The sequence below is a fragment of the Delphinus delphis genome, chromosome 3 (genome assembly GCF_949987515.2).
Source record: "Delphinus delphis chromosome 3, mDelDel1.2, whole genome shotgun sequence".
NCBI lineage: Eukaryota > Metazoa > Chordata > Mammalia > Artiodactyla > Delphinidae > Delphinus > Delphinus delphis.
Window position 1 is genome coordinate 27,697,417 of NC_082685.1, and position 16,759 is coordinate 27,714,175.

The 16,759-nt window shown below is 43.7% G+C and overlaps 1 protein-coding gene across 1 annotated transcript in view; it reads right to left on the bottom strand.

Moving 5' to 3' along the window:
- The window catches only part of DOCK2 (dedicator of cytokinesis 2), a 408,525-nt gene that overhangs the window by 368,453 nt on the left and 23,313 nt on the right, over positions 1–16,759 (bottom strand). Inside the window, exons 3-6 of the mRNA XM_060008407.1 lie at positions 9,077–9,117; positions 7,949–8,004; positions 7,361–7,457; positions 4,679–4,827 (exon numbers count right to left, since the gene is read on the bottom strand). Coding sequence (XP_059864390.1) covers positions 4,679–4,827; positions 7,361–7,457; positions 7,949–8,004; positions 9,077–9,117 — 343 coding nt within the window. The remainder of the gene's footprint in view (positions 1–4,678; positions 4,828–7,360; positions 7,458–7,948; positions 8,005–9,076; positions 9,118–16,759) is intronic.

Genomic DNA, 16,759 nt, shown 5'->3' on the forward strand with positions numbered 1-16,759 from the left:
CTCTATTTAATGTTTATATAACATAACATAATATAGTATGATATATAATACATATGCAGAGAAGGTATTCATGTATCGCTTATTCAATGGTACCTTGAAAATAGTCGTTGGGGGAGAAATCTCACATATATCCATTGTTACCCACAGTGTGCTCTTTAGCTCTGTGACTTCCAGGTCACAAGATTTTCCCTGTTTGGTATTGATTTGTTTCAACTGCATCTGCCATTCTGATTGGCATCAATGATACTAGTAACAGCAAAATAGTCACACAGCACTTGCGATAAGCGGTACCTTAAATTCTTCACACATATTAAGGCATTTAACTCTTGTAACAACGCTGTGAGGGAAGTACTATTAATACCTGCATTTTACAGATGAAGAAAAGACTGAGGATAATTTACTCCAGGTCACATAGCTAGTAAAAAGTAATATGGCATCCTAGTCTGCACTCTTAACCTTTATGGTATACTTTCAAGACAGGAGGCTCTTAGAGGCAGCACTGGGTTTGTGGACAGGGGTTATGTTTGCACAGGTCCTAACCTGAAGCTGCTTTTGCATCTGATGTTGACATGGAGGACCTCAGTTGTCCATACAAAGAGGGGAGGGGGCGGTGGGCTGATGGAGACTCTGAGAGGAACAACGGTGGTCCTGCTTAGGCACCAGTACCGCCAAGCACCAGACAGGGTCAGGGCAGCAAGGACAGATGAAGGAGACTACGTTTTCATCTCTTATTTGTCAACTGGATTAAGAGGCACATCTCTCATGTCATCCAAATGCAAACAGAAGGGAGCCAAAGTTCACCCATTTGTCCACATTCATTAGGAAATTAACTTCCAACTAGATATGACTCATAATGTTGCACAGCCATGCTGCTGAACGGGCAATGCTAAGGGGGAAGAAATGTATTCAACTAATGCTGAGCAGAGGCTCTCACGACCTGGGAAAAGACAAAGCACAGCCAATACGTAATTTAATGCCGACATCTCTCTAGCTCCTTTCTCTTCAAAATTTATCAAAGTGGATTCGGTTCTAAAATGTATGAATAAAACATTCTCCCGGGTCCAGCTGTCTTGAGATTTGAAGGAATCATTTGAGGGTTCCTCACTCCTTGGACACCAAAGAGCTTGTCCATTACCAGTTTCATTTGAAACTTGGAAGCTTTAGTAGACAAGGGGCAGGATTGATGGGATTCCCATGACCCAAGATCAGGAGAGGCTTCTTCCCAATAGGACAGCAAACCATTCATTTTGGAGAACTGAGCATTTTGACAGTTTCTCCTTAGAAGGTAGCCCCACTGCTCTCTCTGTTCAAGAAAGTGATAAAATGAACCCAAGACGAGGGCAGGGGAGGAAGTCCTCACTGTATGCCTTTTTCAAAAAAATAAAAATTTTTAAGGTGAAGAAAACAGAAATGGCTTTTTCTGTGGCTCCCCATCGCTCTCTGGACAAATCTGAACTTTTCCACCTGGTATTCATGCCCTCGAGATTCCAGCCCCTGTCTACCTTCCTCTCCATATTCATGCTCATCTCTCAGCTCCTCTCAACTTCTCTCTCTTTCTCTAAATTTCTTCACCTAATAATTCCTGCCAGTGTTGTGTGATGCAGGTCAGGTGTCACACCCTGCCCTGTCTCCTCCCACCCTCTTGTTCACGCTTCCTCCTCTCATGAAACGCGTGACTTCTTACTCAACTGTCTGCTTACTTCTCTTTCTCTTACTAATCCTCATAGTCCACAGGAGGCAGTAGAATGCAGTGGTTAAGTGCTTGAACTCTGGAGCCAAGCTACCTGGTTCAAATTCCAGTGCATCTTGGGCAAAATGACCGAATCAGCCTGTGAGCCTCCATTTCCTCATCTAAGAAATAGGGATGATAATAGTACCTGCCTCACAGAGTTGTCGCGAGACTTAACCGAGTTAATGCATGGAAAGTGCTTAAAACTGTACCTGGCAGACAGTAAGCACTCAGAAAGTTATTATTAGTTCTCTTTGCTTGCCTTTTGTTGTTGTTGCATAGAGAGGCTGTATTTTGTAAATGTCTGTGTCTTGAGGGCCTCTCGGGTGCTCGACAAAAGTTTGATGGCTGAAGGAAGGAATGGAATTTCTGGGGGAAGAAACAGGCTGATTCTGACCAGTCCTCCAAGACTCAGAGTCCTGCTTCCCTGACTCTCACAGCCTGAGGCTGATGGTCCTCTTGCTGTTCCTGACACTCTGACCTGAAATCTGGCCTTCTGGTTTTCAGGAAGCTGCCTATCCCATATCAGAGCTCTGAACCCCCAAGACACCAGGCCTATATTAATTTAAGGTGCACAAATCTCTCTCACTTCCAGCTGAAGTCATCAGGGAAGTGAAGCAAGAAACAAGGGGCCCCTTAGCTCAGGGCCTCTGTCTCCGAGGATGTCTCTCACTTCCCCAAAGGCAACTGACTGAAACTGAAAGCACGGTGCTGATCCAGGCGATGCTGTGGAGGGAGGCTGATTTAGGGAGGATCCTCTTTCTCCTTTCACCACCATTCACCTACTGCATGCAGATCCTATGCCCAGCACATAGAAATGCATCTGCCTTAGAGGAGCTCCCAAAACAGCATGGGAGACAGGCCGGTAAGGAGGTAATTACTGGTCAGGGTGCTAAGGGCCTGCAAGAGTGCCTAACCCAGCCAGGGGGGGTGGAGGAAAATCAGGGAAGGCTTCCTAAGAGTGGTGACCATTTTTTCCATCCTTGGTCCTTATTGTCAGAAGCCCCCATGAGGAAACATCTGAAGGTCACAGACGCCATTACTGCGAAGCAGCAAAACGTCCTCAGTTCCCACGTCCCAGCTGCAACCATGCTCAGCTAAAGATATCACTGTACCAATGGCAGCAACAGCTGCAGAGCAAACCCTTCCTGTCACTTTGGGATGATGAGCACAATAAGCAGATTTGGACTCGCCTGCCAGCTGCCAGCAGGGGAACCAGCGGAGGGATCGTGCCCCTGGGATGGGAATCAGCCATAAGTTGGACCCATTGGCTTTCCTCTTTGGATCATCTTCCTAGTGCGTGTGACAAAGGCAAGGAAGCCTGGCTGCTGGGAAAATTTCTTTTTTTATTCCCACTTAATAGGCTCTTTCCATTTCCCACTCAGGCCCTATGTTCCAGGCTTCTGATCCACTTTGCAGTCTTCTGAACATGCTATGTTTTCTCATGCACTCTCAGCCTCCCTTTTTTTAAAAACCTACTTAACACTTCTTTATCTTTCAAAATTTAACTGTGGTCACCTCCTCCAGGAAGCTTTCCTTGACTTCCTTCTCCAAATTGAATTAAGAATGCTCTTGCCTCCTAAGCCATCAAAGTTACCACAATACATATCAATAGTTTACTTGTAGCTCACTCTTAACTGGACTGTGGTCCCTTAGTGTACAGGAACTTTTATTTCTGTGGCCTCAAAAACCCTAGCAGGAAATCAGGCCAATCATAAGCGCTTAATACATGTTTGTTGTTGGGATGAATAAACAAGTAAGTAGGATGTTTGGAGAGCACTCACATAATCAGGACGGGAAGGGCCTTTACAGTTCTCAAATGTTATCCAACTAGTATATAATGGTGAGGCCCAGGGGCTCTAGAGTCAGATTGCCTGGTCTAAATTCTGGTTCTGCCATTTACTAGCTATGTGACTTTGGACCTGTTAGTTAACCTCTTTAAGAGCCTCAGCTTCTTCATCTGAAAAAATGAGGATACTAAAACTGCATGCCTCATAGAGTTGTTATAAAAATTAATAGTAGTGCAGTGGTTAAGAATCCACCTGCCAGTACAGGGGACACGGGTTTGAGTGCTGGTCCGGGAAGATCTCACATGCCGCGGAGCAACTAAGCCCGTGCACCACAACTACTGAGCCGGCGCTCTAGAGCCCACGAGTCACAGCTACTGAGACCCGTGCGCCTGGAGCCTGTGCTCCACAATAAGAGAAGCCACCGCAATGAGAAGCCTGCACACCGCGACAAACCACAACTAGAGAAAGCCACGCACAGCAACAAAGACCCAACACAGCCAAAAAATAAATAAAAATGAAAAAAAAAAATAAGACAATGGATGTGAAACACAAAGCTAAAGACTGGTGCATGATAAGCTTGGATTAGGTGTTAGTGTTAGTTATAATGTTATTTTCATTACTATTATTATTAGTGCATTGTCCTGCCTCAAAAAATTGTTTCACACTCTCCTTAACTTCACAGCATTCAAACTAACCAATTTCTGCTTCTTTCCCTTTGAGGAAATGCTTTTGCAACTGTGCATATGAGTTAGCTGATGGCATGTGGCTTAGATTAATGTAGGACGAGGAAGGGACATTAAGTCTCACATTGGGACTTAAGAGAGAGCTTTGTAAATGCAGGAATAAAATGACAACTAAGCCGAAAGTGAACCAGCATGACTGTGCTCCCCAGCCCCTTGGAAGTAGGTTAAATGAGTGTCCTGAATCTCTAGCCGGCTAATAACCACTGGACAAGCAAGCCTCTCTCCGCTTGCACGTCCCTGGGTCCCACGAGGGTGATAGCAAAGGCACACAAGCACGGTCGTTGGTAACAGCCTTCTCCCAAATAGAAAGTGGCAAACTCGCATCTAAAAATGAAACCTAGCTTCTCATAGGGAGAAAGGGAAGAAGTGGGGTGGGTGGGGAAAGAAAACATCTTTTTGGAGGAAAGAGACGTTACTTGTTGCCATAGTCAATTCTGGATGTGACTTTCTGCTTCAGTTCCTTCAGCTCGTCCTTGGGCAAAGTTCCTGAGAGGAGCTGTGACCGCCAGTCCATCAGGTCGTACATCATGGACTGCACCTGTTGGAACCGCTCCTTTCTGCTGGCCTAGGAGCAGAAACAGGAAACAATCGCAGTCACCTGCACCGAAGGTCTTGGGCCTCCATCTGGCAAACTGGGCCAAAGGCAAGCATGCATGTTCAGGGGCCATGGCTCGAGTGCCTCTCTTGGCCCCTACCCAGCTGTGAAGGGATTGGGTGGTGGTCTGAGTCATTGACATGTTTCCTCCCCCAGGGCCACAGGCGTTTCTCAAAAGCAAAAGTAATAATGCCAATCACTTCCTGGTTTAAAAAAAGAGGGGTTATTTCTGACTCTTATCCAAGAAGTTACATGTTGAATAGGAATGCCAAGAACATCTGCTGCAATGCAGGTCTCAGAGGCCAGGCCCTTTAAGGCTGAGAACCAGGGCCACTGCTCTGGTGCAGAAGGCCTGTTTCTAGGGCAGTGTTCCCCCAAGTGTAACATGCATACAACCCAAGGGACATGAGATGGTTTTGGTGGTACAAAGACACATATTAGGGACCCATATGGTGATTCTCCTCTAGTCTCTTCCCATCCTTCTGTTTAAGGGCAAGAGAAAGTTGCAGTTTCATGGCAATATGACTTTAACCCCTCTCTCACATTTGTTAATTTCTTTTTTTTTTTTAACAAAAAGAGAGAGAAGTTCTTTGGCTCCGAGCTTTTGACAGGTACTACTCGATGACATTGTTTTGTTTTCGTGTATTTATCTGAATAATGTTCTAACTGTGCCAAGAGCTTTTGACTGTGCATTTGGGAAGCACGTGTGAAGTGATAAAAGTATATATACCTATTGGGTCTTTCTCCCCAGTTTCTGGCACAGAGCTCTTAAAATGCTTGGAATTTTCTAAGTGATAGATGTGTCTTTTCTTATTCACAACGAGCCTGTTTTGACCAGACCTGAGTCTGTGCTAATGAGATGAGTCCTAGAGAGCTTCAAGAATGGGGGCTGGCTGTCAGAGGAACCAACCATGTGGTCAGAGGGTTGGAACTTCCAGCTCCAACCCCCAACCTCCAGGGAGGTTAGAAGGGTTGGAACTTGATTCAATCATTTAATCATGCCTATGTAATGAAATGCGGATAAAAACTCTTGAACAACGAGGTTCTAGTAGCTTCCCAGAAGGTAAACATATTGATGTGCTGGGAGGGTGGCACGCCTTCCCTGGGGAAGGCACGGAAACTCTGTGCCCATCGCTACCCCAGTACCTTCCTCTGTGTCTCTCTTCCATTGGCTGTTCCTGAGTTGTATCCTTTATAATAAAACTGTAAAAGTAGTACTTTCCTGAGTTTTATGAGTTGTTCTAAGGACACACGGAACCTGAGGTGAGGTTGGAGGGGTGTTGTGGGAGTCCCCGAATTTGTACCAAGTTGGACAGATGTGTGGGGAGCCTGGGACCTGGGACTTGCAACTGGCATCTGAAGAGAGGGCAGTCGTGTAGAACTGAGCCCTTAAACTCTGGGGAGTCAGTGTTAGAACTGAATTGAATTGAATTATAGGGCATCCAGTTGGTGTTGGAGAGTTGGAGGATTGTTGGAATGACACAGTATGTTGTAAAGTTCCTTATGTAAGTCATTTAAGTTTACTAAAAAGGGAGACAACTTAGGTTTTAAGTAAATACTTCATGGGTGGTATGCAGATATGGTAAGAATCATGAAACTGGAGGTTTAAGGATCACTTTACTAGGGTAAAGGGCATGATGGACTTGCAATTCAAAGATTTCTTAAGGAAAATGCCAAGCTTCCACGGTGCCTGTGTATGTGATGTGTAAAAGGGGTGGTAGAAATAAATAATAAATCACTTTAGCCTCAAGTCTGCTGTTTGCCCCCTAAACTGTCCTAACAACCTTTGGGAAACTTATAGAATGGTAACTGAATATGCCCATTACCATATATGATGAAATATCCACATGGGAGTCAACATTTATGACCATAAAATGTGACTCCACAAACAGAGCGTGTGCAACAGCAGGTGTACACGATGCTGTAACAAATATGCAGTGAGCCTTGGTCGACATTTTCACTCTCAGTTTAATGGTTTTCTTAGCTGCTCACTTTCATTAGTTTTAGAAACATCAAAGGAGGATTTTAAATTAGATTTACTTCAATACAGGGAAAACTCGTATAAAACACGCTCTTTGTTTTCCAGGGTCAAAGCTCCCTCATAGATCTGAGGACAACAGTCATTAGTTAATTAATATACGAGAACAGTATTTCTCAACGTGTTATCGGCAGACCACCAAATCAAAATCTCTAAGTTTATTAAAATGCAGAGCCCCATTGAAGGAAGCTGTATTTTTAATAGCTTTCGAGGTGATTCTTAAGCATACTCAAGTTTGATGACTTTTTCAGTAGTTTAAAAAAAACAGAAGGATCACACCAGATGCCCATTCACTATGGCTCTGTCACTAGCTCGCTGTATGGCTTTGAGAAAGTCACCTAACTTCTCTGGGCCTTGATAGCCTCATACTGTTTGCTATACTATGTCAAGGCTAAATTCCATATTTGAACCAAGCCAAAAACTGCAAGAAGCTTCCATCCCAGGGAGCAGGGTTTTGAGTCTTACCACGTAGAGCTGTTTCCAGATGCTGCCCCATTCCCAAAGTGTCGTTGTCACTTCTTGTGCCAGAGGAATTTCTGCAGGAATAATGTTCTCGATATTTCTATTTAAGGTGGGAGAGAAACTGGTGTGAAATTGAGACCCAGGTGCTAACAAGATAAGATGTTGGCAAATTTGCATTAAGCTACAGCTGCTGAGAGGGGCCTTCCTGGCAGGAGACTAAACCGCCTCTAATGTCTACACCAATTACATTATGCAGATGCAAGGGACTTCCTTTTTAATGTCCTCCTTCATCGGGTGGGCCCTCCAAGCTCATTATTCAGGAGTAATCTACTTTAATTCAGTTCAAAGGCAGCTGCCAGTGAAAAGTGTGATTCTCCAAATTTACTAAAACCCCCTCAGAATCAGATCTGAACACGAATCAATCTGCATTGGGTCTCCCATCCAGTGAGGGAAAGAAGATAAATAAACAGCACAAGGAAGGCGGATCGGCTGGGCATCCTTCACATCTGCCCAGTCAGGTTTTCAGAGCAGACAGGACAGTGACATCCACGAGCCACTGGAGGGTCAAGTGTGGGGAAGGGTGGCAAATACCTTTTTTTCTCCACTGTCACTTCTTTGATGTGGATAAAGGATTTAGGAAAAATGCCCTGTTGGGGATAAGATAAGACAAGGTGAGATAGCATGACCTGTCCCTACAGAAAAAAACTGACCCCAGGTCTTCATGATTTTTCCAAAAGCTGCTAGCTGGTAAAAACTTTACAGGAATAATCTCAGTCCAAGAGAACAAGTGGTAGGTGCCAAATCTACTCTTTCAGGTCTGGTTCCTCTCCAGTTCTTTATCAGTTGTTCAGGATCCCACAGTAGCCCTAGATTCCAAAGGATGCTCCAACCCCATTGCGGACACTCACCCTATCAGATGGGCAAGGCTGGAGTGCCTGAAAGACTCACTCTAAGGGAGAATAGCGTTCTGCCTCTCACCTCTCCTGCCCGGGACAGCAGCCACCCTTCACAGTCAGGAAAGGTCAGGTCCTGAGGCAACAGTGTCCCTGGTTGCATATGGGTTGCTTTGATTTGAGATCTCTTTCTCTCTGGATTTATTTTATTGTTCAGGATGGAGGAAGGAAAAAGCATCTATTATTTCCTTGCTCTATAAGCTTAGCTCCGTTAAGAGAAGTTGATCAACTACTTGGAAATTCCTTCATAAATTCAGCCAGCGTGTACACTGGGGACATCCGGTCACTGCGCTAGACACTGTGAGATGTAGAGAGATGAGCAAAGCAGGCGCTTGCTCCCATGGAGATGGCGGTGTGCTGTGGGGCTGGGGCAGGGGAACTCCCTGAGGGCGGAGACTGGACCTGTCCCTTCTGAGTCATGTTGCACACATAGGTGAGGAAATGATGAATGCCCCAAGCAATGCTAAAGAAAGGCAGTAGGAGATAAATTTCAAATAAAAAATGCACGATTCCACAGGACTCGAAAAATCATATGTGACTGGCATATTAGGAAAAGTTTCAGGGAGAAGAGAGCTCTGGAGGTTGACCTTAAAGAATGAGTGAAAGGGGAAGGCACTGAGGCACAGCGAGGAAATCACAGGACACAAGGAGGGAGGAATGGAATCAGTCTGCAGAGGAGCAACAGTGGGAGATGAGTGCCCAGGGGGCTGGCAGGGTCATGTACAGACATCCAATATTGTCCCAAATAAAAACAAATTGACCTCACCTGCAACATTTTGTGCTTTAGAAGGTATCCCCTATACCAGTCTGCAAAGAGAAAACAAAGAAACAGGTTTTTCATCTATTCGTACAAGTTCCTTGCTGGGTTTTGTTGTTGCTGTTTGTTTTTCACTGGCAAAGAAACTATTGAGAAGTGCTTTACACCTTAGGTACAGATCAAAGCCCTAGGATGCAACAGTTTCTTGAATTAGTTGCCAACATCTCCAAAAAGCATCCACAAATACAGGGATTTCACATAAAAATGCAAATTTCATCCTTCTTTTGAAAGAACAGGAGGCCCAGAGACGGTGGCCAGTGCTCCCGCATGGTTGCAGTTGGCTAGTGGTGAGAAGCAGCTGGTCCCATCAGACAAAGCAGGCGCCTCCAACTCACCAGCCTCTACCTAGCCCCTCACTTATTTCCATTAACTGCCTGGGTCCTTCCTGTGTTCATATGCATGTTTTCAACCTCTGCCTTAGGGACAAAGAAAGACTGAGAATGTCTGAGGGAGTTTGGCGAACATCCTAAAATAATGGCCGCAGTTCTAACAACAGCAAATTGTGTCTAAAATGTGATTTGCAGAAGTTAGTCATTACAAAACAGGTAAGTTCAGGGATGGGTAAAATGACAGGAATTTTAAGAGATTCTTCCCTTTGCAGGAATATCAAAAATGACTCAATTAACAGAGATCCAAATTATACACAGTTCTCGGACAAAATGAACCTCAGTATAGCAAGTATTGATGACTATAATGAGCCTACTGGCCTTTGAAATGATTCAAGCACAGCCAAGTAGTGGCATTTGTCATCTCTGTAAATAAAAAGCGTCTGTCAGGCGCCTCATTAGCAAACCCTCATTACTGGGCTGACAGATTGTTGTCGAAATATGTTCTCAACAGACATACGTGCAAGCTCCAAAACAAACAACTTAAGATGCAAAGTCACCCCTCCCGGTCATGAGCCAGCTTGAGGGCCAGGTCATAAAGAAAGTTCTAAAGCAAAAGGGGCCCAAAGTGGTTCCTATTTTGAAAGACAGAAAGGTAGAGGAAGGAGAGAAGGAGAAAAGGAAGGAGAGAGAAAGGAAGGAACGGAGGCTGGAGAGAAAGAATCTCAGGTTTGGAATAAAAAAACGTTCTAAGCACTCTTCATATATGAAGCCTTTTAATCTTCATAACAACCACATGAGGCGGGAAATTCAATTATCCCATTTTACAGAAGAGTGGCCCACCTGAGGCACAGAGAAGTTGAGTAACTTGACCACAGTTACACAGCTAGTAAGTAACAGTGCCAGGATCTAAACGTAAACAGCCATCATACTGTGCTTCCTGTCTAATAGGAGAAGGAGCATGGTATTTGCCTAATACTTCCATCCTCCCAACATCTGAATCCCCAAAACTACAACCCCACTAAGTACTTCCAGTGGTGGAAAACTTTCTACTTCACGAAGAACATATTCTATTTTCACACTCCTCTAATAATTTTCCCTATAACTATCTGTAATAATTAACTGTGAACAATAATGCTTATATTATATTAATAATAGTGCTTGCTGTGTGCCAGGAACTCTGGTAAAGTTTTTTTCAAATTATAAATTAATCTTCACAATGATTCTATAAAGTAGGTACTATTATTGCCTCAATTCTGCAAATGAAAATAGAGAGGCACAGAGAGATTAAGCAACTTGCTCATGGTCACACAGCTAGTGAGTAATACAGTTAAGACCTAAACCCAAGCATCTGACTCTGGAGGTGACACTCTAGTACTGCACTAGAACAACCTCCTTTATTTGCAGTTCTTTCCCATTCAACAAACAAGATATAAGAGCATCTCTGTAACATTACTAGCTACCATTAATTGATCAGGGAATCTTAATGCACACAAAGCTATATGCTAAGTGTTGTACATGTATTCTCTCATTCAGTGCTCATATCCATACTGTGAGCTAAGTAATATTCCCATTCTGTAGATGAAGAAATTGAGATTCAAGTCAGTTGAGGTACTGGGCCAAATCACATGCCAGGGTTCAAGGGAAAGTCTTTGTGGCTTCAAAGCCAGCCCTCAAAGCTGTTCCACCACATTGTCCCCCATGCGATGAACACAGATACAGATAATGCTCTCTTAAAGCACAGATACAGTTAAGGGCTTCTTGGCTGCAGTGACCTGAATCCACCTTATTGGCCAAGGCCACCAAAATCCACCAGATAGTAGGAAAACAACCAAGTGACCACTAGTCTGCCCACATCTGGCTCTCCACGACAGGGGCTCCATCTGGGACCCTTGAATTCCAGTGACATTGCCCTCTCTCACCCTTGAGAATCAGTGACTTGCCACCCCTTGTCGGTATCCTGATTTGCAAAACTTCAACTCACTCCTGAGCAAGAAATCGACTGACGCTTACCGCCAGCATATACATTCTGGCTCCCAGGTTTAAGTTCAACAAACACTGACTGTGCACCTACTGTGTACATGACATTGGGCTGGGTGCTCTCAGAAATAAATCCCCAGTGATCCTTGACGAGACAGGCTTACCACCATCTCCACTTGCTGGATGATGATAAAGCATCCACTGCATCAGAGCTGTCCTTAGGACTTTTTCTGATATCCCCAACCCTGCTGAATCACTGATCTCTATGACCCCTGATGTCCACTCCCTAGTCTGGTCACTGGCCAGTTATATCTGGCTGTACTCCAAGACCTGACTGGGCAGATAACAATAGTTGGCACACATAGCAAAATCCATGATCAAAACCAGGCTCAGGGTAACACAGCATTTACCACACCCCAGGACGCATCCCCTGGCTTAATGCCCTTTCAGTTAAGTAATAGAAAAGGCTTTTTTTGTCTAACCCTATCCATGAAAACTTTATAAACAGAAAACTCACAAAGTGCATCCTGGGGAATATGAGGAAAGGAAATTTTTTTTTACCATTCTTATGGAAAATGATAAACTCCAACTGTCCTCCTTTCCCACATTCCAAATATCAAAATGAAATGTACCTAAATTCTCTAATCACCCAGGAGTTGCGTGGGGAGGGGAAAAAGGAGGAGAGGTTAAAAGCATCCCAGAACATCAAACAAGAATCCACATCCTAGAAATCCAGTCCTCTCTCTGCCCTCTCCGGGCAACGTGATCTTTGGTCATGTCACTTAAGCCTCAGTGTTTTCACCTGTCAAATAAGGACAATAACAGCTACCATACACGGCTGTTGCACAAACTATTGTTTAAACAGAATTATGAAGGTGAACACATCTGGTAAAGGTACAAAACCTTAGACTGGAAGAAGACATACCAATTTCAGGATGAGTGTTACCTGAAGAATGGACAAAAAGACAAGAATGCAATAGGAGAGGGGTAAACAGGGGATCTCGGTTGCACCTAAAATGTTTATTTCTTTAAAAATATATGTATGAACTAAACAAGGAAAAATGTTAATATCTATTTGAGTGGTGTGTGCCTGGGAGTATTTCACTTTCCTATTTGATTGAAATATCTAATAACATTAAGAAGAATGTAACAGAAGCCAGTATCAATCAGTGGTTAAGGGTATGAGCTCTGGAATCAAAGTCTGGATTTGAATGAAGATCTGCACTTCTGCGTGATCTTAGACAAGTTAGTGCACTTCTCTAAGCCTTAGTTTCCTTATTTGTAAAATGTGAACAATAATAGTGCCCGTCTCATAGGCTTAAATTAGATAAGCAATTCAGAGTTTGTACAGTGCCTGGCATATGGTAAGTGTTAAAAAAATTACTAAATACCATATGTCAGTTAAAAATCCATAATCATCATCATCATCATTAACCAGAGAAACTTAGGCATATTTTCTATTTTATTTCCAGAACCTACAGAATTTGAATATTGTTTTTTGTTTTTGTGGTACGTGGGCCTCTCACTGCTGTGGCCTCTCCCGTTGTGGAGCACAGGCTCCGGATGCGCAGGCTCAGCGGCCATGGCTCACGGGCCTAGCCGCACCACGGCATGTGGGATCTTCCCGGACCGGGTCACGAACCCGTGTCCCCTGCATCGGCAGGCGGACTGTCAACCACTGCGTCACCAGGGAAGCCCTGTTTTTTGTTTTTTTGTGGGTTTTTTTTTTTGTGTGTGTGAAGTCATTTCAACATATTCCCATAACAACAAAGTAAATGAAACATTCTTCAAATTCAACATAATCGAAGTTTACTGACGTTTTAGCCTCACCCACAAGCAAAAGGGAAGAAAAACTTCACTTACCAACTCCCTACAATGAAACAGCCTTACTTAAGAAAATGGAGTCCCTTTCATACCAACCTGTTTCTAGAGCAGATCTAAACAAAGGACCATCTCCCTGCAAAGTGGCACTTTAAAAAAATATCCTCTTAAGTGCACATAATGTCCCCCACCCCACCGTGCCCTAAAAGCAAAGGACTCAGATGGGTCAGGATCACTCTCGGTGGAGTTGTCAGTAGAGAAGAGGCGGCATGGCTCTGGGTGTACCCCACTGAGCAAGTGGGAGATTCGGAACTCTTCACGCAGAGCTCTTTGCAGCTGAACCAAGGTGGAGGTGATTCACACGTGCCAGCTTAGAAGGAATTCCAGATGTTTTAAGTGAGAAGCGCAAGTCTCAGAATGGTATGTACAGTATAGTCCCATTTTTTAGAAAACAATGACAATAAAAGCTATGCCTTACCTTAAGGAGGTTAAGCTAGGTCAACTTCCTCCCTCATCCCCTCCCCTTGTTCCATTTTACTGGTAAATGAAATTCAAAAGCACCTTGGAAACCACTGTCTAGAAATCCCATTCTCTTCACCACTAAGAGTGGGCCCCCATGACCCGGGCAAGTATGTGTATCAGTACATGGAATGGAACCTTCGCTGTTGTTCTGGAAAGGAAGAGTCAGGTAGCAAATAACTGAGAGTGGAGCAGACATTCCCTCTGAAGGGCTCATAAGGAAGAGTCTAAGTAACCTGGGATACCCCCAAGGAACATCCCCTCACCGCTGTCCAAGTAATCAGGAGATGGGAGTTGGTCTTCGGAGGTAGCTGTTGTTGCCTTAGGAGTGCATGGTAGAGCTCTCTCACCCCCAGACCAAATCCAAGCGCGAAGGGTGCAGTCCAGAAGACTCACTCAGAGGTATAGCGGGCATCTGGCATCTTGTTCCCCAGCTACATGGCTATTCGTGCAGGGGACTGGCTGATCTTTTGGCTTATTTGATCAGGAAGTCAAAGAATCAGAGAGAGAGCACCCCAAGCTCCCTCTACCCCCAACCTTGTTTAAGCTAGGAAAAGGGAAGGAGGAGAGGAGCATTAAACTGCATATGGAATTGAAGCCTTCTTTTGAGATGTTGTTAAATATCTGGAAAGATGTCAACCAAATATAACTGAAGGAAGTGATTGGGGAAAAACAACACTCCTTTTTCACATTTATTCCCCCACGAGGAGTTCTGACTACTTAATAAACACATGTGTTTTCCACATCTAAAATCAGGAAGCAGAATGTTTATGCTGCCTCTGGGTAAGAGAGGCAGTCTGAGAGATGTAATACGGACAAAGAAATAGGCATTAGGATGTCTATTAGGAAAGCTTAGCAATGGGCACCCTTCTGAATTGTTTGAGTTTTTATCGCAATAAAATATTATCTAAAAGGAAATACTAAAACCATTAGAGCTCTAGTGAAAGGAAATTCATTCATGCCTAAGGTTTCAGCTCAGATTTCTGTTTTCCCCATTCATCTGGCTGAGTAAGTTTAGTGCATAGGCAAAGAAGGGCTAGCCTCACCCACTCCAGACGATCAGAGGGTCACCTTCTGTGTTCCCTGGGCGATATGGCTAAGATAGATACATACCTGCCAGTCTCAGTGTAGCTCTGTTTAATGGGGGAAAGAGATGGAATTCAACACAGAGCACCTAGGAGCCAGGCATAAGGCTAAACAGCTTCTCTACTTCTCTCATTTTGTCCTCATAATACACCCAGAAGCAAGGTGATGATAATACATTTTTGCAGCTGAGAAAACTGAGGCTTACTTCCCTAAGATCACTAAGCTAGTGGGTAAGTGGAGCAGAGAATAACTTTCTGATTCAAAAGCCCATGCTTTTTCTACTTTTCTTTCTCTTTCTTCTTTCTTTCTTTTCTTCCTTCCTCCCTTCCTTCCTCTCTTCCTTCCTTCCTTCCTTCTTTTCTTTTCTCTTTGTGGAGGAGAGGGGAGAGTTTAAAATTACTGAAAAACACAAAATAAAAATATTCACATTCCTACCACCAAGAATTAATCCTTGCTGATATCTGGAGAAATGTGCTTTGAATCTTCAAGACTGTATCTATTCTATTCCATTCCCCTCTCCACTTCTCAACTGTATTCGTTTTTTTTGCGGGGGGGTGGGGGGTGGGTGGGGGTGATTACATTTTACAGTTTTCCAACAATGACGTTCTTTTTGGTAGTCGTAACTATCATGACTTTTAATACTAATTTTGACAAATCAATTCACTTGGACTCAATGTTTGCCTGTATTTCCTCTTATCACAGCTTTTCAATTCCTATATTTTAACATTTTGATTCATCTCTCAATTGGCTGGATTTTATTTTTTGAGTAGGTTTCTGCAAGACGGTGATATAAGCACACCCATATTTTTTCTACTATGTCATTTTGACTAATGTTTGACTAACACTATGGTTTTCACTTTTTTATATCTGCAGAGGAACTGTTTTTCAACTGGAATCATAAGCAGAACTCCCCGCATGCAAAAAAGATAAGACCAGGCCTGATCTCAGAGCCCTTAGCCATCTAAGGCCCTCACGGACTCTTAGGACCCTATAAATTCCAGTTTGAAAACTCTATATGGGTATGAGTGCATGCATGATAAATCCTAATAATTTTCATACCAATTCCTCAGATATCTAGAATCAGTCTAACAGACTTCCAAATGTATTTTCAAAGTAGTCATGAACTGGCAATCACTTGCTAAATTAATATGTCCAGCTCTTTCCAGAAAAGTACTGTAGCTGCTTATTACAAGGATGCATTAAAATAAGACTGATAAAACAAAATTTTAAATGGGAAACCAGAACTAAAGAGCTTCGGAGCAAGGAGGTTAATCCCTGAAACAAAGGTGACTTGAGTCAGCAAGTGCAGTCTTTTTGAAGGTCAGGCTATAAGCCAGGCAAAAGTAAAGAAAGGCTCTGATTACATGCAACCTATGTGGTCAGTTTCCTGCCCTGAAGCACTTTCTCCAGGGAAACTGCATGAAAAGAAGAAAAAAACACTCATCTGAATTTCAAAATGTAGGACACAGAAAACATTCTGAGGCTTTTCACTGCCTTGGTAGGCATGGGGTGGAGAAAAGGGAGCAGTCTTAGGAGAGTGGAGAGAACAGCAAGTGGCTCACTGTGCAAGCCTAGGCAAGTCATTTCTCTTCCCTGAGCCTTGCTCCTTCACCTGCAAATCTGAGGTCTCTGCCTGTTTCTCGGGATTATCATCCAGTAGCACAAAAGTGACACTGAGGAGTTGTTTTGCTTGCTGTTTTTATTTTCAATCTTTGCCCTTGGTAGACACCTAGAGTTTGCTTATCTGCCACTGAGTAGAACTACATTTGTAAAGGGTAGGATTGCACTATGGGAGGAGGGCAGGGTGTTTGGAATCAGATCCCTACCCCTCCCCCAGTCCCACTCACTCTGTGTGTAAAATAGGGCCAGACTGGGCACTATAGAGGCCTGGACACTGAAA